Source organism: Vicugna pacos, chromosome 17 (assembly GCF_048564905.1).
Source record: "Vicugna pacos chromosome 17, VicPac4, whole genome shotgun sequence".
Taxonomy (NCBI): domain Eukaryota; kingdom Metazoa; phylum Chordata; class Mammalia; order Artiodactyla; family Camelidae; genus Vicugna; species Vicugna pacos.
The window spans coordinates 28,760,477-28,784,314 of record NC_133003.1 but is presented as its reverse complement, the minus strand read 5'-3'; the positions used below and the strand labels follow the sequence as shown (position 1 = coordinate 28,784,314).

The 23,838-nt window shown below is 38.8% G+C and overlaps 2 protein-coding genes across 5 annotated transcripts in view; both read left to right on the top strand.

The window, feature by feature from the left end:
* The window catches only part of CFAP20DC (CFAP20 domain containing), a 202,920-nt gene extending 194,798 nt beyond the window's left edge, over positions 1-8,122 (top strand). For all 3 annotated transcript variants that reach the window (XM_072941589.1, XM_072941588.1, XM_072941585.1), the window contains one exon: positions 7,554-8,122. In XM_072941589.1, the coding sequence (XP_072797690.1) occupies positions 7,554-7,666 (113 nt within the window). In that variant the 3' untranslated portion in view covers positions 7,667-8,122. The remainder of the gene's footprint in view (positions 1-7,553) is intronic.
* A 4,334-nt stretch (positions 8,123-12,456) lies between these two features.
* FAM3D (FAM3 metabolism regulating signaling molecule D) overlaps positions 12,457-23,838 on the top strand; it is a 79,957-nt gene continuing 68,575 nt past the window's right edge. For both annotated transcript variants that reach the window (XM_072941584.1, XM_072941582.1), the window contains exons 1-3: positions 12,457-12,598; positions 17,101-17,277; positions 23,549-23,643. The gene's annotated coding sequence lies outside the window, so the exon portion shown is untranslated. The remainder of the gene's footprint in view (positions 12,599-17,100; positions 17,278-23,548; positions 23,644-23,838) is intronic.

Genomic DNA, 23,838 nt, shown 5'->3' with positions numbered 1-23,838 from the left:
ACACAAGATTGTCACAAACCTTCAATTTGTGAAAAGCACAACAAATCAAAGCACAATAAAGCAAGGTAAGCCTGTGTGACCGTCTTGAATCCAGAGTCCCTGCCCTTCCCCTTTGAGGCACCTAGTTGCCTTTTGGTCTCTGATTAACCTTAGAGCAAGGAGATATTTTCTTAAGCAGCCATCAGGGACCCAGGGTGTCTTCTCTGCATAGAAGAGATTGGAGGGGGGCAGTCAACACTCACACTATATAAAGAGATGCCTTCCTTTCAGGAGTACTGGAAGTGAACCCTCCAGTAGAGAAGTAAACACACTGATGTTGCTTGAGGCTCTCCCCGCTATTCCAGAGCCACCCCCACTTACTTATTCCCCAAATGTACCCTAGAGGGTGTCTTGGCCTAGGATGTGGTCCCAATTTCCCCATTTGGAATTGGGATGCATGTTCCCCTGGCTGCAGTGTTGCCATCTTGTTTAAATCAGGCCCTGAAGACCCTGTGGGCTCAAAAGTCTGATTAGGGACCTTCCTTCATGTGCAACAAAAGCATTCAGAGTGGTAAGCCACACATTTACAAGTGCACATATGTTTTGTGTGGTTCCCCCAGCTTTGTTGCAATAAAATTGACATACAACATTATGTAAGTTTAAGGTGTACAATGTGATGATACGATATGCAAGCACACATTTGAATCACTGCACATTTATAAGTAGAGATGACCTGGAAAGAATAAAATTGCAATAATTTCTAAGTAATCATCCAAATCCTTCAGCATGTCACTTTAAATGGCAGTTTCCAAGTGAAATATAGCCACCAGTTTTTACAAAAAGGGTGATGTACTTATTTCCCAAATGAAACCTGAACTATAACCATGGCATATCATTTGCCTTCCAGAAAACAATATAACTTTCTCATAGAAGAAAGTACATTTTCATCCTTTTTATTCCATTGTTGGTTATTTATCTTTCTCCCATTTGAGGGTACATATTTGCTGAGAACCCAAATTTGGCAGTTCACTTTCTCAGGGTTCAGTGCAAGTTAATTTCACCCTATTATGATAGAAGTTGTGGAAGAGTCTTCAAGCACCTGATTCTCAGCAGAATCTTATGTGAGATGTCATCTTTATTGATCCTGAGTCTGACTGTTCCCAACAGTGATCCCTCACCATTGAATTGTTTAAACAATAGTGTATTAGTATGCACACAAAAACACAGTCATTTAGTTCTCAAGATCTATAAGAGAGAAAATGCATTAACCTGTAAAAAAAAATCTAGATAGCTGCGTCAGAAAATCGAAAGTCAAGTACAGTGTCTTGATTTAGAGATTTTAAATCTGATAAACTGGTGCCACATCATTTATTTTCAATCTTGAAGACTTAGCTTGTGCATATAGTTTTTCTATTACCTACAGTTAAAATGCATTAAATATAGATAATTAAGCATTTATATTAATTGACTCTCAAAAGGTGAACTGGAGGGATTACTTGCCTGCACTAATCTAACCAAGGGGAGGGCAGCTAATATTGCTGTGTTTAGTCTGGCTCCATCGGTTTTTCTTCTGCTATTGCTGTTAACCAATTTCAAAGTGTATGAAGCTGAAAGTTTGTAAATAGATTATTATCTGAAAGGCAATTTTATTTCACTAGAAATGGCTTTATTATGTGCAGAGGAGTAAAAATGTAATTTGGACCGCTGTCCAGATGCTCTTAGTCTGGTAGGAGAGAATGGTTTTATTTGTTAATTTGTCCTTTTAGAGTTTCTGCAGCCAGTCTTTAAATAGAGCAATTTAGCATTTGGGGGAAAAACAAACTACACTATCCAAGAATATAATTGAAAATTACCCCATACCCATGCACAATAATTACCTTTCAAAACATTTTCCATTGCTTGACATCATAGTGGTAATTGCTTACCAGTATTATAATTTCATTACGTAGAGATTACAATGGCAAAATGATGTAAGTTAGAGGCTTTGAAAATTAAGTTATAATGAAAACAAAACCTTTTATGCAAGTTTAAAGCACTTATTTCAATATAAAATTATACATAATATCACCCAATTTTTGTATGAATGTCATTGTTGGTAAAGTTTTAAAATTCATCCTTTTAAAGCTTTAGTGCTAAAAACCACAAAGCCTGCCTTAGTCCCATGATTATAATGCATGAAGTTCCGGTTCTATAGTGCTGTATATTGGAACGAATGCATTTTATAGCCATTATTGCTTCAGTTTGCATGCATTATGTAACGAAACCTCCACTAATGAACTGGATCCACCTTGATCCCTTTGCAGTTGGGTGGTAAAGACCCATGGCCCGTTACAGTGGTTATTTTCATCTTGAAAGATTCCTGACTAGTTGTAAAATGTATTGAGTTTTCTAATTTAATAGTACCAGCTTAAAATTTTATCTTTTTGGAAAGTACAGGCAGAGAATGCACTATACAATTATACAGCGTATAACTCTTATGTGCCAGAGGTCAGAATTTCCCTCAATGTGTTGATGCAGTAAAAACAAGACATTGGATGGCAGGTCTCTGAGACAGTTTGACTCATAATCATTTACCTCAGTGATGTGTGGTTTTAACATCACAGCTGATGGAAAAAATTGGTATTACTTTTTTGAAAAATGCGTGATCTTTGGTATAAGAACTTTTTATTTAAAGATGAATTTATCTGAATGTCCTATATAAAACTAATAGAGGGCTGTATATTTCATTCAAAGTGGTTTTTTGGGTTTGTTTTTGTTTTTTTTTTTTTTGGTAGTAAAAAATCAGACAGTATCATTTTCGCTTAGAGAATGAGATATAAATGAACATATCCCTCTTGTGTCTAACTCAGATACCATACGTCTTCCATAACGATTATAACAACATAGGCTGGGTACTCATTGTGTGCATGCTGAATGTTATTTAGTTCTAACAGGTACTGTCACTATCTTTACATATGAGGAAACTGAGGCTCAGAGTAGTGAATCTTCCCAATCTTCCATAGCTGTAAAGTGATAGAAATGGGCTTTGGACCCAGATCTGTGTGACTCCATTGTCTAAGTGTCATACTGCCTGTCTCCCTAAAGCCATCTCTTTATTCTTTAAGCTTTAGCAATGCTTCTGTTCTGAGTTACTAAAAAATCTGTAGCCTGTAGTTTATGATTTATTGTGTTATTGTTATTATCCTTAATAGTAATAGTAATGATCATTTATTGAGCAACTACTCCGTGCTCTGTGCTATGCATATTATCCAGTGTCCAACTTAGCCCACAAAACCATGAAATAAGCATTGTTATTCCCATTTTATAAATGAGCAAGTGAAGGTTCAGTGAGGTAAAGTAACCTGTAACCAGCCTAAGAGCTTTCAGGTGGTAAACAGCAGTGCCCCCCCACCCTAACCCAGGATTCTAGAGCCCAGGAGTGCTCTTAGCCACTCCCAGTTTGACTCCTTGTTAATCTTTACTAGCTGCTTTTGTTTCATGTGCGTATGTCACATGCACAACTAGACTGTCACATCCACAACCAGACTGCTCAGTCACATAGCAGGCACACAGTAGTTATTAACTGATCAACTGATTTTGTTCTTTTCTCTGAAGTAACCCCAATATGAAAGGGATGATGGATTGGATATCTGAAAGTCAAGGATGTGCATGCTCTCCTTTGAGAGCAGAAACAGAAGTGACCTAAAGGGGATCATCTTCAATATGAAAAAGCCACTTGAAAAGTAGTCCCACTTTCTCCTACTTGGAGGAAGAGAGTGGAGGCAGGGCCCTGGGGATCACTCTCAAGGTAACAATAGAAAATAAGGAAAAGGCAGCCTGCCTTCTCTGAGTTCCTATTCTTAATTAGGAAATGTGCAGGGTGCTCAGGTCAGCCACCACTATTAACGTGGCCATTAGCTGAGTCCTGTCATACTTCAAGGGTGTAAGCCACTGCAGTGAAGAGTCACAAAAACTCATCAAAGGCACTGCAGGGATCATTGGATCTAGTCCCCTGTTCCACACGGGGTTCATCTACAAAATCTTGCATAAGTGATTGCCCCACCCCTGCTTCATCCGCCCTAGAGTCCACATTCCATTTCCTTATCAGCTCTAATGTTAGAAAATTCTTCCTTGTGCTGAGCCAAAATCTCGCTCCTTGTAACTTTCACCCATTGATCCCATTGCTTTCTCTTGGAACCCCACAGAATCTTATTAATTTCTCACTCATTCACCACCCTTTATATACTTGAAGCCAGAAGGCTGCTGTCACCTCCACCCAGCTTTCTCTTTTCTGGAGTTAATCAGCCCACTTCCTTTGAGCGTATTGAGCCATTTGCCCCTGCCCCCCACATGGATCCTCTCATCTTTGTCAGTGGTTTTTTTTTTTTAACATTTTTTATTGATTTATAATCATTTTACAATGTTGTGTCAAATTCCAGTGTTCAGCACAATTTTTCAGTCATTCATGGACATATACACACTCATTGTCACATTTTTTTCTCTGTGATTTATCATAACATTTTGTGTATATTTCCCTGTGCTATATACAGTGTAATCTTGTTTATCTATTCTACAATTTTGAAATCCCAGTCTATCCCTTCCCACCCTCTACCCCCCTGGTAACCACAAGTCTGTATTCTCTGTCCATGAGTCTATTTCTGTCCTGTATTTATGCTTTGTTTTTGTTTGTTTGTTTGTTTTTGTTTTTGTTTTTTAGATTCCACATATGAGCGATCTCATATGGTATTTTTCTTTCTCTTTCTGGCTTACTTCACTTAGAATGACATTCTCTAGGAGCATCCATGTTGCTGCAAATGGCATTATGTTGTCGGTTTTTATGGCTGAGTAGTATTCCATTGTATAAATATACCACTTCTTCTTTATCCAGTCACCTGTTGATGGACATTTAGGCTGTTTCCATGTTTTGGCTATTATAAATAGTGCTGCTATGAACATTGGGGTGCAGGTGTCATCCTGAAGTAGATTTCCTTCTGGATACAAGCCCAGGAGTGGGATTCCTGGGTCATATGGTAAGTCTATTCCTAGTCTTTTGAGGAATCTCCACACTGTCTTCCACAGTGGCTGCACCAAACTGCATTCCCACCAGCAGTGTAGGAGGGTTCCCCTTTCTCCACAGCCTCTCCAGCATTTGTCATTTGTGGATTTCTGAATGACGGCCATTCTGACTGGTGTGAGGTGATACCTCATTGTAGTTTTGATTTGCATTTCTCTGATAATTAGTGATATTGAGCATTTTTTTCATGTGCTTTTTGATCATTTGTATGTCTTCCTTGGAGAATTGCTTGTTTAGGTCTTCTGCCCATTTTTGGATTGGGTTGTTTATTTTTTTCTTATTGAGTCGTATGAGCTGCTTATATATTCTGGAGATCAAGCCTTTGTCGGTTTCACTTGCAAAAATGTTCTCCCATTCCGTAGGTTTTCTTCTTGTTTTACTTCTGGTTTCCTTTGCTGTGCAGAAGCTTGTAAGTTTCATTAGATCCCATTTGTTTATTCTTGCTTTTATTTCTTCTAGGAGAAAATTTTTGAAATGTATGTCAGATAATGTTTTGCCTATGTTTTCCTCTAGGAGGTTTATTGTATCTTGTCTTATGTTTAAGTCTTTAATCCATTTTGAGTTGATTTTTGTATATGGTGTAAGGGAGTGTTCTAGCTTCATTGTTTTACATGCTGCTGTCCAGTTTTCCCAACACCAGTCAGTGGTTTTTGAAATATGAGAAATCAACTTTTGTTTCCAGCCTGATGTTTTTAAATGTAGGACACCTTTACAGTTTTTTATTTTCCATATTTAAATCCCTATGATGTAGTAGCTTCCAGTTGAACATGTTAAACCCATGTTGTGTTAACAGTAACATTAAGCAGTTACGGTCAAAAGAACTGAGAATCTGGAAACTCAAGTTCATCCCAATTCTGCCTCTAACTCACCAAGTGACCTCAGATGAGTTCTTTAGCTTCGCAGACTCTGGCTCCCTCATCCTTAAGACGGGTGGCATAATTCCTGCCTGTTTCACGGGCTCGTAAGGATCAAATGAGCTACTACGTGAGAAAGTGCTCTCCAAACCATCAAGCGTTCTGCTAGTGAGATGTTACTAAGCAAGGCAGATGTAATCATTCTTCTGTTAAACTCCTTAAACTTTTTTAGAACTGCTAGCACTGCATGCAGCTTAGAAGAGAGTCAGTGGATTTCTTGTATCACCCGAGTCACTGCACACTCCTGTCTCTTACATTATCACATCCCCAACACCAAGGTCGGTGCCTTGGGCAGGGAAGGATCTCATTAAATGTTTTCAGATGGTTAAAAGGATGGGCAGAAGGATGGCTGTGGTATGGTTTCAAACCCCTACTCCACCACCTTATCCCTGCTCCTTTGGCCTACACTCCACTTTGTCACTGTCCTGACAGTGTCCATGCACCAGCTTAGTCTGATTTTGGCTGGGTTGAGGTCCCAGCACCACCACCACTTTCCCTTCCTCAGGGCAGTGACCTTTTTAAACAGCACTCAGTATTTGCTGAGCCTCTATTACATGCCAGCCCTGCCCATGCCCGCCATCCAAGCCCTTCCAAAATTGACCCTGGTGAGCTCGTAGCCCAAAGGTTGGAGGTTTCTTTGGTCCTTAGTATCCTGTGCTAAGGAAGAGAGAGGAGTGTTGTTTTAATCACTCCCCTTCCCTGAGCCTGCTCTGATCTTCTCCAGCTGAGGGAGGTCTTGCCTCCTGGCCTCGAACTCCTATTACATGGATTTTCAAAAGTGCTCTGAAGGCAGTCGCTTGCTGGTGTTAACATCAACTACGTAAGTACTGAGCACAACACCGGGCACATACAAGGTGCTCAGGAAACATCTTTGTAAAACAAATTTTTTTATTCCATGCCATTTGTTGAAAACCAGCCAAACCTTGCTAATGACTTAGGCAGTAGGTGTTCTCTTCATCCAAACTGTCTAGATAGCTGTCTCAAGAAAAAAGAAAAAAAATCAAGCCATGTTCATATCCCCAGCAAACTTGACAGATCCTCCTACCCCTAATAAAATTATAGACCTTCTGACATTGTGTTTTCCATGTGTGTTCTATGTTTTGTGTATCTTACATTTCTAGACATTTTAATTCATATTTACTTGGTAGCCTATTTAGGATGTATGAATGGGGATTGAGCTCTTTATTATATCGTTTAATTTGCACTGTTTGGCATTTGTGCAGCTCTGGCCCATGAAGAAGTCTAGAGCTGTGATAATCAAATTTTGAATCCTGCTCAAGTTTCCCTAATCCTAATTAGCATAATTCTCTAGTCCTTTGGCCCTCTTCCTTAATCCTTTCTCCACCCTGCCGGTTCTCCACACTCATTGTTCTTGTCCTTGTAGCAACTCTGGCCCCTGTAATCACCATTTCTTCTCTAGCTTACACTGCAAGTGTAGAGTCAGCAGGTCTGCAGCGCCCGTGCACCCCGGTATCAACATCCTGCCCACATGAAGAAAAGCTCTCAGGAGAGATGGTGATTCCTGCTTCCTTGCCTTTCTCTGTTGCAGTTTAAGAATTCGGGACCAGGCCAGCAGCTAACCTTGTCTGTGGTTTCCCTTCCCACAGGTGAAGAAGACCTGAGTGTGGAAGAGGACGAGGAAGTGCTGACTCTGCTGTATGACCCATGTCTGAACTGTTACTTTGACCCCCAGACTGGGAAATACTATGAGTTGGTGTAATCCCTCCTTCCAGGGCAAAGATTGGCCACCGCAGGTAGAGCAGGATAGCGGTTCTGCGTCTGTTAAGCTGGCACCATAGTGTATGTGTTGGGCAGACCCACTGAATCAAAAGTAACTGAGAGAAATGGAGTTAGTTTGTACGTAACGTTCAATGACTACCTACATTCCTTTTGTAGATGCATGTGATTTTTTGGAACTGTGAAGGAATTAATACTGAGACAAGATTTTAGGACTTTGAATAGGTTCTTGTTTGTTAGTGCTCACCCTACATATAATTTTGTTTATTTCATATAATTTTATGTAAATGAATTGAGTTATTAATTCAAAATTTTTTCAGTGTTAATCTGTAAATAATGGCTTGATAAACAGAAAATGTATTCTTGTTTAAAAGGTATCTGGATACCTTTTATTTTATTATCTATTTGTATTAAAAATAAAGTATGAGGGCCAGAAGAATACCTTTTAAACTGCTTCTTTTTATTTATCCAACTTTCTTTATCAAAATATTCCTAGATGGTATTTACCTTTTCTTAGACTCTTAGAAAAGGAATTATTGTGAACTAGTCAGACTTTATGATCACACTTTTTTGGCACCAGCCCTGCTATTTACATTTCATTATAGTTTATCCAGAGTTTGCCAGAGATCACAACATTGTTAATAACTTAAGCTGCTTAACTCTATATTTTTCTTTAAAAAAAATTTTGCCAATTATCTCTGAATTTGAATAATAGGATCCAAATGTGGCTCCATGGATCCAAATTTAACAAGAAGTCACCCATGAACACCCTACACACCTCACCACTTCTGTAAGTTGGACCTGGAGAAATGGAGAAATCTTCCTTTGGTCTTTAAGGTTATGTCACTATAACTCTGCTTGCTGCATCACAAGGAGAAAATCATATGCTTCCTGAATCCAAGTAGATCCAGCCTTGAATTGTGTGCCAAGTATATAAATATCGAGCTCAAGGAAGTACTTATTACATTAGCTGGCATATTTTGTTATTTAATAAAGATTTTTTAATAAAGAAGAGTACTATTAGAAATGAAAAATTATTGGTGTACAGTTGGATTTAATGGCAATACTATAATTTCACTTAATGTTGCTTGATAGAGGAAATAAGAGCTCTTTTTTCAGGAGTCGATTTGGGCTCCTGTTCAAAGGATCATACATTATTTAGAACCATGTTGATGTTTGATAAGCTTTTAATCCTATTATTCAGAAAGTATACCTTTGTTATGAGTTTTTCTACAAGATCTCCATACTTACAAAATGAGGGGGGAAAAAACCCTGCAGATTCAGAAAGCTTGCAGAATGATAAAAGAGCTGGTTATGACCTTGAAGATTGGAATAGGATTTGGAAAACCTTGTTTCTACTTAAATAAGAGTCTCTGGACCATCCACACAAATAGAGGAATCAATTAAATGTCTGTACTAGTTAAGACGTGTAGTTAACAAATATCAGAAACATCATGAGCTAAAAATACTTAAGGATGCAAGAATGCCTCATGAACCACCCCAAACAGGATACTTCAAGGCCTCCAAATGGATTTGTGCTAGGACCTAGAAAACTCTGTGAGGATTCTTAAATTGCAAACAATAGACACTCTTGATCCCACAATTCAAAGACTTACTGAACAGTCAGACCCCAGGAGGCACTGGAATCAGCACCAGGGATCCTACAACAGGAACTAACAGTTTCTCTCAACAATGGTCACCAGAATGACAGGACCACCTTCAAGGAGCAAGAGGCTGGTAGGCTTGACTTGTCGGTTATCCCCAGGACCACATGGAACGGAAGCAAATGGTCCCTGAAGAAGAGGGTGCTGTTAACAAAATGGAGAGGGACGCCAAACAGGCAAAACGACATGTCTACCCTGGGAGTCTAGAAATGTGGTCTCTCGCACTCACCTCTGATCCATTTTTCCCATCTCTGCTCTCTTCTTTTTCCCCATAATTTTCTCAACTACTCAGTCCGCCCACCAGAACACTTAGACAACCACAGACCATACATCCAACCACACAAAAATATTCACTCTCAATTTCAACTCAGATACCCCAGACTTGGCATCCCATTTGGCCCACTTTGGTCCAGTGATCATCAGAATCTTCTTCCATGGATGGAGGAGAAAGGCATTTAAGGAATTACTCATGAACCTAGCAGACACTACGGAAGTTACCTACCTCAAGGTCTTATTATCCACCTTCTACACTTTATCTGTTTATTTAAAACGAATAGCTTCCATTTCTGTTGCAATTTCTACAGAAGAGTTGTTGAAAAATAGAAACAGATGTGCTTCACACTGCCAATTTTAAACCAAAATGGTACAGCCGGTTTATTTGGAAATTTATCAACTGGGCTGTGTGGCTTCACTGGTTATCAAATTTTCCTGCATACGAGAATCTCCTGGGAAGTTTATAAAAATACTAATACACAAGTTCCACCCCAAGAGCATCCGATTTGATTGGTCTTGGGGACAATCTGGGCATTGGGGATTTTTTTTCTTTTTTTCCCCCATTTTTTAAAATTGAAGTATAGTTGATTTATAATGTTGTATTAGTTTCTGGTATACAACATAGTGATTCAGTTATGCATACATATATATGTATTCTTTTTCATTACAGGTTACTATAAGCCATTGGGTATAGTTCCCTATGCTATACAGTAGGACCTTGTTGTTTATTCTGTACATAGTAGTTTGTATCTGCCATTCCCAAACTTCTAATTTATCTCTTCCCCCTTCCCCCACCAGTAACCACAAGTTTGTTCTCTATGTATAGGAGTCTTCTCCTGATTTGTAAGTAAGTTTGTGTCATTTTTTTTTTAGATTTCACGTGTAAGTGATACCATATGATATTTGTCTTTCTCTGACTGACTTACTTCACTTAGTATGATAATCTCTAAGTCTGTCCATGTTGATGCCAGTGACATTACTTCATTCCTTTTTACGGCCGAGCAGTATATATATACACCACATCTTTATCCATTCATCATTTAGGTTGTTTCCATGTCTTGGCTATTGTAAATAGTGCTGGCATGAACATTGGGGTGCATGTATCTTTTCGAATTAGTTTTCTCCAGATACATGCCCAGGAGTGGGATTGCTGGATCATAATGGCAATTCTTTATTTTTTAAGGAACCTCCATACTGTTGTCTATAGCAGCTGCACCAATTTGCATTCCCACCAACAATGTAGGAGGGTTCCTTTGTCTAGGGCATTGGAAAATGTTAAGACCCTCCCCTGGCAATTCTAATGTGCAGTCGTGCTTGAGAACCACTGTTACAGATTAGGTCCAACATGATGAGAGGGCAGATTTGCCTAATGGCACATGTGTCAGTGAGGAAGTTTATATTATTATTAGCTTCCATTTTCAAGACCCAGATTTCTACCTTGTACATGAAATGTGTACTGAACATTATATCAGAAACTGACTGTTTCAGTTGGATCCAGAAAAAAATAGTTTGATTCAATATGGAAACACATCTTAAGATAATTTGATACCAATTTTGGGACTGATTCAGTTTCATATAATTCAGGATACAACTTGTAAGTGACTTCAAGTCTCTTCAATCTCTAAGTTAGTATTTAATTACTGAGCCCAGGAATTACAGAAAAGTAACTGTCAGCTGATTTGTGGCATCAGATCAATGATTTAGCTTTCCTGGCAATTATAATTTCTCCTTCTAATTAATTTAATTTTATTTTCTATTAAAGGGAAAATACTGACATATGCAAAATACATAGACACTTTTGTGTAATAATTTGCCCTACCGTATTTCTCCATATTTTTAGATTAGCTTCATTTAAATCAGTCATTTCAACCACATCTTGATTTTTTTTTGAAGTACAAACTGTTTAATAACCAAGAATAGTGTAGTCACAGAATGTACAACCTGAAGGACAATTAATTAAAAGAACCAATTTTAAAGTTGTCCTTTGGCTTTAATTAAAGACCTAGCTGCTGAACATTTCTGGAGTGTTCTTTAAAAAAAAAAAAACTCTTTAATGACAGCAAGTACAATACTAAAACCAGGTTTGTTCCAAGTTGCCTCCTATGACTCTCAATCATCCATCAAAATGGACAGAATAATGAGGATTAAGAATCACCTCTCCACATATAGTTGTACTATAGGATTTCTGTTTCATACATCATTCCCTTTGCATTCCAGAAAAGATCGTAAAGACAATTGTTGTCAGGGAAAGGATTTTCTCTCTTTTTCTTCCATTATGATAGTTGAGATAGAATCATCTAATTGGGCCTAGAAAGGACGATCGAGATCATTTCCTTAGATTCTGATTTTACAATTGAGAAAAATGAGATGCAGCCTGGGAAGTTAATTACCCAAAGGCAGTTTGCGGAGGGGAGGACGGAATCCATGACTCCTCACTTCCAACGCAGTTCTTTTCCCATCCTGAGGGAATTAAGAGAATTCTAACGACAGAGTTAAATGGACATCTCAGTCACTGTACAGCGGGCACTAGAGGACACTAGCGCCTGCCAGGAGTTTGGGTTCTCTGTTAAGTGTTTTCTTCTGTTTCTTTTGTGCAGATTCTTTCTTCCTTCCATATTCAGCCTTTTTACCCTTCAAGGGTCAGCACTTCCCAAAGATGTTTCAAGAAACAAATTCCATTCAATGCTAATAAATGTAATGTAGTGAGGAAGAAGCCCACAGTCACACAGTGTTAGCAAATACTGGAGAAGCAGAAATGGTCATTTGTCTTTACTAGAGTTCTCAATGGCTCTAATATCCTAACAAGCATAGGGAAGGTCCAAGGAGGAGTGGAATATGCTCAAATTTCTTTGTCCTCAGAACTCTTTTTCAGGAGAGCATCCCGTGTGGCTGATCCAACCAGAGAACCTACAGCAGATCACTTCCCCAGCGCCAGTGAGCCCTTATCCACCAGAACTCCCGGAATTGTGTCTCCCCAGGTTAGTTTGTTGTGTGTGTATGTGTGTTTGTCTAATCTGGTAATTGTGGTAGTGGGTTTGCTTTTTGTTTTTGTTTTGCCCAGGTTCACAGACCCCTGATCGCGCTGTAAGATCACTCTACAGAGTCAATTTTCATCTAAAACAACATATGCTAAAGCCTGGACTTTCCTTCAGTCAGGGACTTTGGTCAACTAAGATGAACAAATTTTCTTTCTCATGTTTTAAATTATACAGATTTATAACTGTAGGTGATACAGTTAACTTATGACAAAGGATAAACCTAAGGTAAAGTTCTTTCATCATGAATATTGGAGCTTTACATCTTAACGAATATTTTGGTTCTGGTTTGGGTAGTTTTAATATAATTTAGAATCACATTAAGTCAAAATAATTTGACTTATAAGAATTAAATAACCAATAAACATGGGTCACAGATAACACTAATTTTGCTGCTGACATATTCTTCTGCAGTTAATCACCTGTAATCCTGTGAAGCATTACAGAAGTGAAGTGTGGGAAATGGTATTGATTGGTTTTCATCAGCCTAACTTATCATTGTCAGTGTTTATGCTGAACCTGGCAAGATTTAAGCTTATAAACTTGCTCCTAATAGTAGTAAGTTGTAGCCAATATTTTAACCTGTGGATCAGGGGAGATTATCTCTTACTTTGTTGTAAAGAATACTTCCAAAGACATGGGGCAGGGGAGGGTGTGTCCTTGGGACCTTAATAATTGATATAAGCACAATAAGGAGTATTTAGCTGAAGAAGTCCAGGAGAAGGGATTACCATTTGTTTATTTCTAATAATCTATTATTCTGAAATATAATTTCTACTAATGATGGAGTTTCAGTAATCCATAAATAAATCATGAGATGGAATTAAAACAATCCCCAGTTCTGCTTTACAGCTTCCTAAACTCAAGATTATCTTAATTAAAGAAAATCAGTCAAAATTTCACCCTTTGTTGTTCCTAGTACATGCAAAAGTGATTCAGACATTTCAAACCCTGAAAGCTTAGAAACCTTTCAGCCAACTGAGTTGAAAGAGCTTTCCTTTTTCTCTAAAACCTTTCAGTGGGTCAAAAAAAATTGATGCTGTCCTACTGTGGGCTAATTCTAGTAAGCAAAATATCTTTTCACCCCTATTTCTTGTCTTTGAATTTTGATATCTAAATATTTCTAAAATTCACCTAGGTGTCTAGATCTGCACAATATACTTACAATACCTTGCAATTCACTTATTTCAAAAGGTTTTAATCCTTTTTGGTCAGATATTTCTCAAGAACATCTGCCATTATCAAAAGAAATTTGATTTTTAAAAATGGTGGTGTCATTTCTTAGCTTGTAAATGGAATTCATGGGGGTTTCAAAGTCCAGATAAATGAAAAAGAATTAATTCCAGAGATTCTTCTTGTAATTTGCTCTGATTGGCAAATATATTTCCCTGGCAATGTCTATAGCCTTAATTTTAAAGGGATATCACTGTTTTCATTTCTCCTGTAATTTTTAAGATCTTATTCCATGTTTTGCCAGTTGTCGCTTTCAGTCTAATCTGAAAACTCAACAGTGCCTGCACATTGCAGTATCTGGGGACTCTAAGAGCTGCTGCTGCCTGGGCCCCACGCCAGGGGATCCTTCCTCCTCTGGCCTGGGCTATGACCTGTTTAAAAGCAGCCAAGGTGGAGATGCTCTGGCCTAACCCATTCTCTTTTCTCATTTTTTACCTGTTTACTTCCATTGGTGCCAGAATGAGCCGTGTGAAAATTCCCGAAGGCATATGGTGTTAGTGGATTTTGACAGTTTCAATCAACAAACTAACCATCACTTGATGGATTTCATCTGTGGGCAATCCAGCAATGTTCTGAAAATTTGTTTTAGTCCCATGTGGTTTATGACCACTAGAATGGAAGATACGACTTCTTTTGTTTGCTTGTCTTCACTCTGTCTTACATACATTTCAAGCTAAATTACTCATTCTGCTTCCTGAGTGTCAGATTATATTTTATGTTAATGAACATATCTGGGTTCCAGCTTCCAAATCAACAAAGAGAGGGAGGCTCATCGAGTGACTGTGGGAATATGATTAGAGCCTCTATCTTAAGATCTTGAAATTACTACATGTACATGTATCTGAGTGTGTATTTTATAACTAGAATCCATCAGTGCACAAAATCATTCGTGACTTAGTGTTATTAGGTTAAACACTATTAAGAAGTTTTGGAGTCTTCCCATTTATAGTAGTTTTTGTGAGTCAGATGTATTTTTCTTTGGCATAAAGAAAAACCATTTTTTCCAATCTGAGCAAAGGTACAGAGCAGTGGCTTTCAATGTTCCTGTGTATATGGCATACTTCTAAATGTGAGAGTACGCGAGAGGCACTGGGAATTAAAAACCTTGCTTAAATCACACCCTTAAGAGACATAAACCTTTGGTAAAGTCTGTTTTGTACACAGCCTTGAATGGGAGGTGCTTTGGGCTGTGAAGAAATTAAAACAATTGCTGTACAGTGAGAGGACATAATGCACAAAAGGGAAAGAAAGACTAGGGAGGGAAAGTAAGAATGAAGATCAAAAAACTGGTAAGGCTTGTTAACCAAGTCAGTGGGGACTAGGAGGAGTCTAGGTCCCTGCCCAAGGATCTTTGCAGAGCAAAAATAATAAGGAAACACCCATTTGTGGGGTGAGATTATAGGTTAGTTTTTTCTAAAATCTTAAAGGGTGATTTTACCCCAGTAATCTGAGGAATTTGGAGACATCCAAGATGCAGATAAATAAACTACCTATTAAAAAGCACTGAGCACATAGCACTCAGTGTCTGTTCACTGTTGTGATTATTATTTATACCTGAGCCTAGTGGGTCAAGGGCTTTCAGATTCGGACCTCTGGTGACATACAATGGCCCTGGCATTATTTGTAAAAGTATGAATTGTACATATATATAAGCCTGCGAGTTAGGATTTCGCATTTTGCTATAAGACTCAGCTTTAAAAACATGTTTTATCAATACTCTGAAAGAGTAGAAGCATCAGCTTTAGGCAATAGGCCATTTTAAAAAACTAATTTCCTAAGAATTGGGGGCAAGACAACTGATTACAGGTTTAACACCTGGGGCCATGGTGGAAGCTGAAACCCAGATGTGCTCATTAACATAAAATATAATCTTAACACCCTGGAAGCAGAATGAGTAGTTTAGCTTGAAATGTATACAAGACAGAGTGAAGACAGCAAAACAAAAAAAGTCATGTCTTCCAGTCTAGTGGTCATCAACAAACAAGTTTGGGGCTAAAACAAGTTTTTAGAACATTGCTGGATTACCACAGATGATATCCATCAGGTGATGGATTAGTTTGTTAGTAGTTGGAAAATGCATACTCCAGAAATTCCTCAAAGCTGTATTTATTCAATATTTGTAACAACTTGGGTCTGCCCCAATTAATTGACTCCACTATGAATTTTCAGAATCTTTGAGTAAAGACCAAAGCAACAGCTCGTTCAAAACAAAGCTTTTCAAAAAAGTTACAAGCCAGGTAGCTCGTGTATGTTAAAGGTTTTTACTTTCATTCTTTGTGGTGTGGTGTAGGATCGTTCCAAACAGTCTTTCTAGCTCCTCTCATTTTATCTGTTAATACACATTTTATCTCGGGGCACATGAGGAGTCTTTGAAATAATTAAACTGTATTGGTTTAAAGAGAGTCTGTAGTACAGATTTTGTATGATTTCAGTCTGGCTTTCTTCTCCTTAGGCTACATTAATGAGGTTTTACTAATAATTGGAAAAGATTATGTGAAGAAGTTATAGAAACAACCGTTTTCAGTTTTGCCTTTATTTGCTCTCTGGCAGGTCAGCCATCCTCTACAAATATTTCTCCCCAGATTTCTATGTAGGACCTTGTCACAAGTTATACATACTACAGAAGAGTTCACCAAAGAAATACCAATATCTTCAAAACCCGTGGTTTTCCATCGCCTTTGGCGGTGTCTGCTTCCTTTGACAACTGAGAAAAGGAGGGAAATTCACAATCCCCTTGGTAGCTGTTTTCACCACAGCTTTCATGCCACGAGGGGTGTTATAAACCCGTTAGGGTGAGAAGCAGTTTTTCTCCTGACTCTCTTTACTCTCCAACAAATTCCAGCACCATCAGGTTTTATTTCTATTTCTAATGCCAAGCTGTAAAAAAATTGTACACGTCGGCCTCTAAAACTGTACTTGTAATGCTTTCCGACATTACCATTTCATCCACCTGAAGTGATGAAGGGCATTTGAAGCATCTCTTGATTACTCCAAGACCACCCAAAGTTCTGGTGTCGCTCTGCCATGTGGTCAGAGCCCATCTACATACAGCTTTTTCATAACAATTACTGTTTCTGGTTTATATGCAAACTCAGTTGTCCTTAAGATATGTTCCTGTGATATTCCTAAGCATTTCTACTGATCCGAATTTAACAAATACCATCAGATTATATATTGACAGGAAAACTGTTCATTTTTTTCATTTAACCTAGTGATTCATCGGGGCAGGCTTTGGACTATGACTGCTCAGTGCTTTATTCTGCCCCAGGAGTTCTGCCGTTACCACCCGGTGAAAATGACTCTCTTGGCAACTGTCCTCATCATGCTTATTGTCATTACTACAATCATTTATTGAGCTCTCACTGTGTTCCCAAGCCCCACAATGAACTGTAAGTATACATTTTCTCATTTAATCCTCATAGCAGCTCTTTGAAATGGGCATTAGCCCACTTAGTAAATTAGGAAACTGAGGCACAGACAGGTTCAGGAGCTCCTTGTGATAACGCAGGAATCTGTCAGGACTGGCTGACATCACAGCTCCCGACATACCTGTGGGCAGCACTCCTGACCAGCAGTGGCTCTTGTGATGGCCAAATTCCGTGTTGCTTATTAACAAGGAAAGTGTTCATCATGACACCTTGCTTCCTGCTTAGGTGTTATCTCCATGGTTGCAGCTTAAAAAGTATTCGCCCTGTTTATCTGTTGCACCCTATGCCAAAACAAACAAAAAAAAGAGTCTAATTTTTTTTATTTAAATCCATGAGATATTTACTAGATATATCTAAATACATTTTAAGGTTATTGATATTTTGCATATTAGGAGCATTTCTTCCTATTGTCTACACATTTTATAAAGGGGAAACATTAACCGTGGTGTGCAGGTATCATTTCAAATATCTGTTTCTTCTCCACAAGGCATCGTTCTTATGCTTCCCATTCCCCGGGTGTTTCTATAGTAACCTGGCATCCTCAGCTACTACCTTTTTGTTGGCACTAAAAGATCATTTATAATCAGCCCTCCACTTGTTCTGAAATGTACCTTTCAATTCATAACACAACAGATAGTGTGTAAGTTTAACAGGACCCGAAGCATTTCTTATCTTGAGTTAAACTCACATGTTTAGAGGAGTGAAAAATATCAAAAAATGTGGTGGTGTAGGATTTAGCTTCCAGTTTCACAACTAATATAAAGGAACCAAGCTGGTTTCTGGGATCTTGGGAGTCAACCTAGGCCCCTCCGTGGCTGTTACCTCCTCCTACAACTTTCCATGAAGACTATAACTGACCAGGAATACAGTCACATCCAAGAAAGTAAAGTTTCAGAAACTTATCTTTTCTGAAGTCACTATGGGGTTTTTTCCTCCTAAAAAGCCCCTAGCTCTGCCAGCTCCAGAACAGGATGTGACAAGGCTTTTTTGACACATCAGTAATCAAATAAACTGTATATTCAGAGCCTGTCGTGGATGAAACAGAAGAGCCATGCGAGCTGGGCCTTGTGATCACAAAGGCACTCCCGTTTTCTCCAAGCAGGATTAGACACACACCCACAGGGACACTCCACAGCCTCCAGCAAAGAAAAATGTTCATTCCTCTTCTTCACCCACCTCAGTGTATGATGAATTGCTTTTTAAAAATAAACTCTGTAATTGTTTTATGAATACCACAATTACATTGCATTTGTCATTTGGGAAGATTGAAAGAGTTGATTCGTCAACTGTAGACATTCAAATTTACCAGACCAGCTCCATTCATAATTTTTCTCCAGCCGTAGTCTCCCCTATCTCACCTGATGGCAAATCCATACTTCTGGTTACTGAGACCAAAAAACTTGGAAGAAGCCTTGATTCTCCCTTTTCTCTCAGACTCCATTTTCAGATTATCAGGAAATCCTACGGGCTTTACCCTCAATGTATCTGGAGTCTGACTACTTGTCACCATGCTCACCATGGTCACCCTGAACCAATACCACTGTCCTCTCTCACTGTATCATTGCAGTAGCCTAAAAACTGCTCTGCCTGCCTCGCCCATCACCGCAGCAGTCACCACCGATCTACCTTCAACATGGCAGCCAGAGTGCACCCTTAAAAATGTAACGCATCAGGTCATTTGTCTGCTCAAAACCTTCTAGGGGATTTCAACTTCCAATAATGGTTGGAACTAATTTATTATAGATCAAGCCTGTCATTGGAAACAAAGCCTCCAGAAAAAGAAAGAAAGAAAGTTGTCTTAGTCCGTGTGGGCTCCTGTAACAGAATATTGTAGACTGGGTGGCTTAAACAGCAGGCATTTATTTCTCATAGTTCTACAAGCTAGGAATTCCAAGATCAAGGTATCAGTAGATTCAGTGTCTGATGAGGGCAGAGTTCATGCATTTCTCCTACCTGATTACTCAGTAGAGATCTTTTTGCGTTGTTTATTACTTATCAAGATAGCTCATGTCTAAGTGTAATGGAAAAGAATATGAAAAAGAATATGTGTATGTATGTATAAGTGAATCACTTTGCTAGTAATTTTGCAGCAAACCATCTCCTTTCGAGTTTGCAGACAACCATCTTCTTTCTGTATCCTCACATGGCAGAGAAAGAGCTCTGATCTCTTTGTCCCCTTACAAGAGCACCAGTCCCATCATGGGGACTCCATCCACATGACCTCATCCAAACCCAATTCCCTTCCAAAGGTCCCAGCTCCTATATCATCACAATAGGGATTAAGACTTCAATATATGGATTTTAGAGGGACACAAACATTCAGTCCACAGCAACAAACAACATAAAATCTATTTGAAGGCTTTGGAGAGTAATCTTGACAGTGAGAACACAAGGAGACAAGAAGACAGAGCAGTTAGGAAAAATGGGTGATCCCAACATTCAATACTACCCCACCGAGTCACCAGCAGTGGCTGACAGTCTAAGAATCTGAGCAGAAGTTTCTGAAATCATATCTCCTAGAGAGACAAAAGTTCAGAGCCTACCAAGGAGGAAAGGCTCTGTTAATCACCACCAGCTTGCAGGAGACTCCTAAAGAGCAACACCCTGGGTATAGATGTTGAACTCATCATTTCATTCAGGCCTTGCAAAGACTAAAATCCACTTTCCAATCTCTGATTGGATGAAGGTGATCTACCCCCACTTTAACTGCCCACCACAAACAAATACAAACCCTCTTTGGAGGAAGATAATACCATCTAGAGTCTCAAATTAGCCTTTGCAAATCCTCCAAAATTTAATCCAAAAAAACTATGCATACAAAGAGACAAGCCAAAATGACTGACAACCAAGAGGCGAAAAAAGACAAAGGAGCAGATCTCAGGAAGATCTGCATGAAGGAAGTACAGATATTGGAGTTGTCAGACCTGGACTCTGAAATAACTGTGAATGGTATGTGCAAAGTATTAGATGACAGATAAAGAATTTAATTAAAGTAGAAAAAAATCTTTTAAAGGAAAGAAAGAAAGAAATGAAATTAACAAATTAGCAAGCGTGCAATAGAATTAACAAAAGTAATAGTTCATTGTAAAAAAAACTAATAAAACTGGCAAAATTGATTTTTTTTAAATTACGAGACTATTCATGACAAAAATACTAGTTGAAAGGGCAAAAGTTACTGATATCAGGAATGAAAAAAGGGATATTACCACAAAGAAATCCTATACCCACATAAAAAGTAAGGCATTGTGTATAACTTTGTGACAAGATATTTGAAAATTTAGTTAAGTTTTTAGAAAAATACATTTTACCAAAAATAATACAAGAATTAGTAGAACATTTTTAAAGTTCTATATAACTATTAACAAATCATATCAGTAATTAAAAATCTTCTCATGAAGAAAACCCCAGACCCAATAGGTTTCAGGGGTGTCTCCTTCCAAATATTTAAAAGGAAGAAAAATACTAATCTTATACATACTGTCCCAGGAAATAAAAAGGAACACTTTCTAACTTGCATTAGGAGGTCAGCATTAACCTTGACGCCAAAACTTCACAAGATCACTACAGTAAAAATTATAAACTGCTCTTTCTCATGAACATAGATGCAGAATTTCTAAACAAAATATTAGGAAAACAAATTCGGTGATACATAAACAGAAATAAACCCACATTTTAATGAAGTCTGGTTTATTTCAGGAATGAAGCTTTGGTTTAACTCAAAAATCAATTGAATTCTCTGTATTAACAGGAAAAAAAGGTGAAAAATCATATCACTTATATTCAAAAAAGGCATTTGGTAAAATTCAACATTTGTTCATGATAAAATCTCTTAGAAACTAGGAATAGAACTTCCTTAATCTGATAGATGGTATCAAAGCTCTGGCATGCGATTTGTTACTATCAGAGCCCAAAATCAATGGAATGCTGCCATTCCTTCATCTTTTTTTAAATGACTGATTTAGTTCTGCTTGAGTTCTGCAATAAGCAAAAAGTCTGTGCCCTTCTTTAGTTTCATCCCAAGGTCACATCCAATTTATATCTGGGAGGATATAACCCAAATAATATCTGGGAGGACATTTTCTCCCACATCTGTGTGAAGAAATTTTTATAATCCATCTAGAAGTTCAAATAACACAAAGAAATACCAAAATTCTTTAGTCCTTGGCATAAATTCCATGGAACAAGCAATTTTCAAGAATCCTTCCTTCTAGCCAGATGTTTCTCTCTCATGAGGATTTGAACCTTCTTTCAGATACTTCCTCAGTGGGATGGCCAAAGGAGTTTTCCCATGCAAAACCTTCAAGACAAGTACCTAGAACTCTTTCTATGTCTCATAAACATGCTACTCTGGACTCAGTCTACTTACCAGAATAATCAGTGGCTTTTACAGTTTAATCTCACTTCTTACTTTCTGATTTTGCAGCTACATGCTCATCAAATTGCAATAACCTGTTGTGGTCCCCAGTGCTGTTTGCTAATATTCCAGCTCTCTCTGAGCTCCGTATTCTACTGCCTGCCCTCTCCTGCCCACTGGAAGTGCAGAATGGCTTCCTGACTTGCTTTAGCCAATGAAACGTGAGTGGAAGTGATGTGTGTCACTTCTAGGTGGGAGATAAGAGCTGGCACACTTTGCCGCTTGCTTCTTCCCTCTTCCTGATGACTGCAGTGTGCAAGGTGCTGGCTTCTCCATCTTCCCAGCTCCGGAATGAGGGAAATAAAGGAAAATCATGGGAAACCAACTAAAAGCATGGCTCTTCTGTCAAGCCCAAAGAGTTCCAGACAGGAGCTGCATGTCTTGAAAAGAACTGTGAATGTATGAACACGTGAAACTGATCAGAATCAGATAAGAAGCCAATTAAGTTTTTGAGAGAGCTGTATAGCCAGAGAAAGCAGGAGTCTGGACTGAAGCCATGTATGACCATTGAAGATTTAAAACCACCCTCCATTCTTCCTCAGGCAGGAAGCAGGCTGAGAAAGTTGTTTGGCCTCCAAGGAGGCATGTTTTCCAGTGCTTTTCTCAGAGGTGGCCAAGGATATTAAAAGTAAAGGAAAACCTCCCATTGGAGGGAGCCACATAGTCTGGGGAGCAACAGAATCCAGACCAAATCTAGAAATATCCCCCACTCCCAGGTCAGGGGCTGCCCCTCTACAACTGCCAGCAAAATTCAGAATTGTCATGGACTAGAAGCTGCTCCACCATCACCACAGTTATTCTGTCCCTCTTCCACCACTGCATTTTGGGTGTTGTATGTAAGTCATTTTTAAGTTCATAGATCTCTGGATTAACAGAAGCATATATTCAGACCTGCTTCCAAGCCCGTCTCTCCTGTTAGAAATCACCAGCATTTTTTTAACTGTGGTTGTCCCTCCTCATAAGAAAGAGTTTCATTAAACTCCACTCCACTCAGCCACCTTGACCATAATGAAAACGAACAGTCATTGAGGACTACTACAAACTAAGTAGAAAGTACCGCTTGGCAAATGGAAAAGCCAAGGACCAGAGACGGAATGGGATCTGCCCAAGGTCCCCCAGCTTATGAGGGGCAGAAACCTGCTTGTCTGACCACAGTCTGTTCCTAACCATTGCTCTCACCCACTCCTAACAACTAGAAACAAACGGGATATAATAAGTTGTCACTTATCAATACTCCCTTTAGTAGCCAACAGAGATGCAAGAATGCTCCCCCAATTCACAGTGAGAAAAGTTTCCAAGAAAGAAGGGAAATGTTCTTGGGAAGAGAGAAGTCAGTACCAGGCCCCGTCTGCTCTCACGTGATGACTGCTGCTAAACTAGTAAGCCTGTTGAAAGCAGAATGCTATTTCCATTACGAGAGTCCATGAAAAAAGTGTAATATCAGATGAGTGTGTATTTTGTTTATGTGAAAGAGAGGTGGGAAGCCTTTACCTCTCTAAAATTGCAAATGTCGGTACAAAGCGTTGCATGTTTATTAACCCATCTGCCACTACAGCATTAAAGGGGGAGAAATCTTACTATAAGCGATTTATTCACAGTTACAGCTTTACCACCTGATGTGCAAAATAACAACACTCAGTAAGCATTTATTATTGTGCTGAGCAATTTCAGTTTTTAATCTAATTCATAACATTTGTGAAGACCACAAAAGTGAACATTTGCCTAGCACCGGGTTTTGTTTCCCTATTTCAGTTGAAAAGAATAATCACTAGTGTTTGGGGTGATCAAGATGAGTGTCTCACCAGCATGTTTTTTTAGGGAGTGCAGCTGTTGGAGGATTTAGACACCTGACTACACAGGATGGAACGCACCAGCTGCACGTTACCAAACCTGACGAAGCAGCGATTTGAAAGGTGAGTTGGAATCAGATGGCCCAGGTAGGTCCTGCGCTCTCCTGGGAGGCAACTGCTATATTTTGCTAACACCGAATCCAACTGCAGTACAGATTGAGACTATTTATCTCTCTTGGCAAAATACCAGCAGCATGTATCAGCTGGGGAGTCTTTCAAAAACAACTGATCCCAAACGAACAATTAAATCAGGACTCA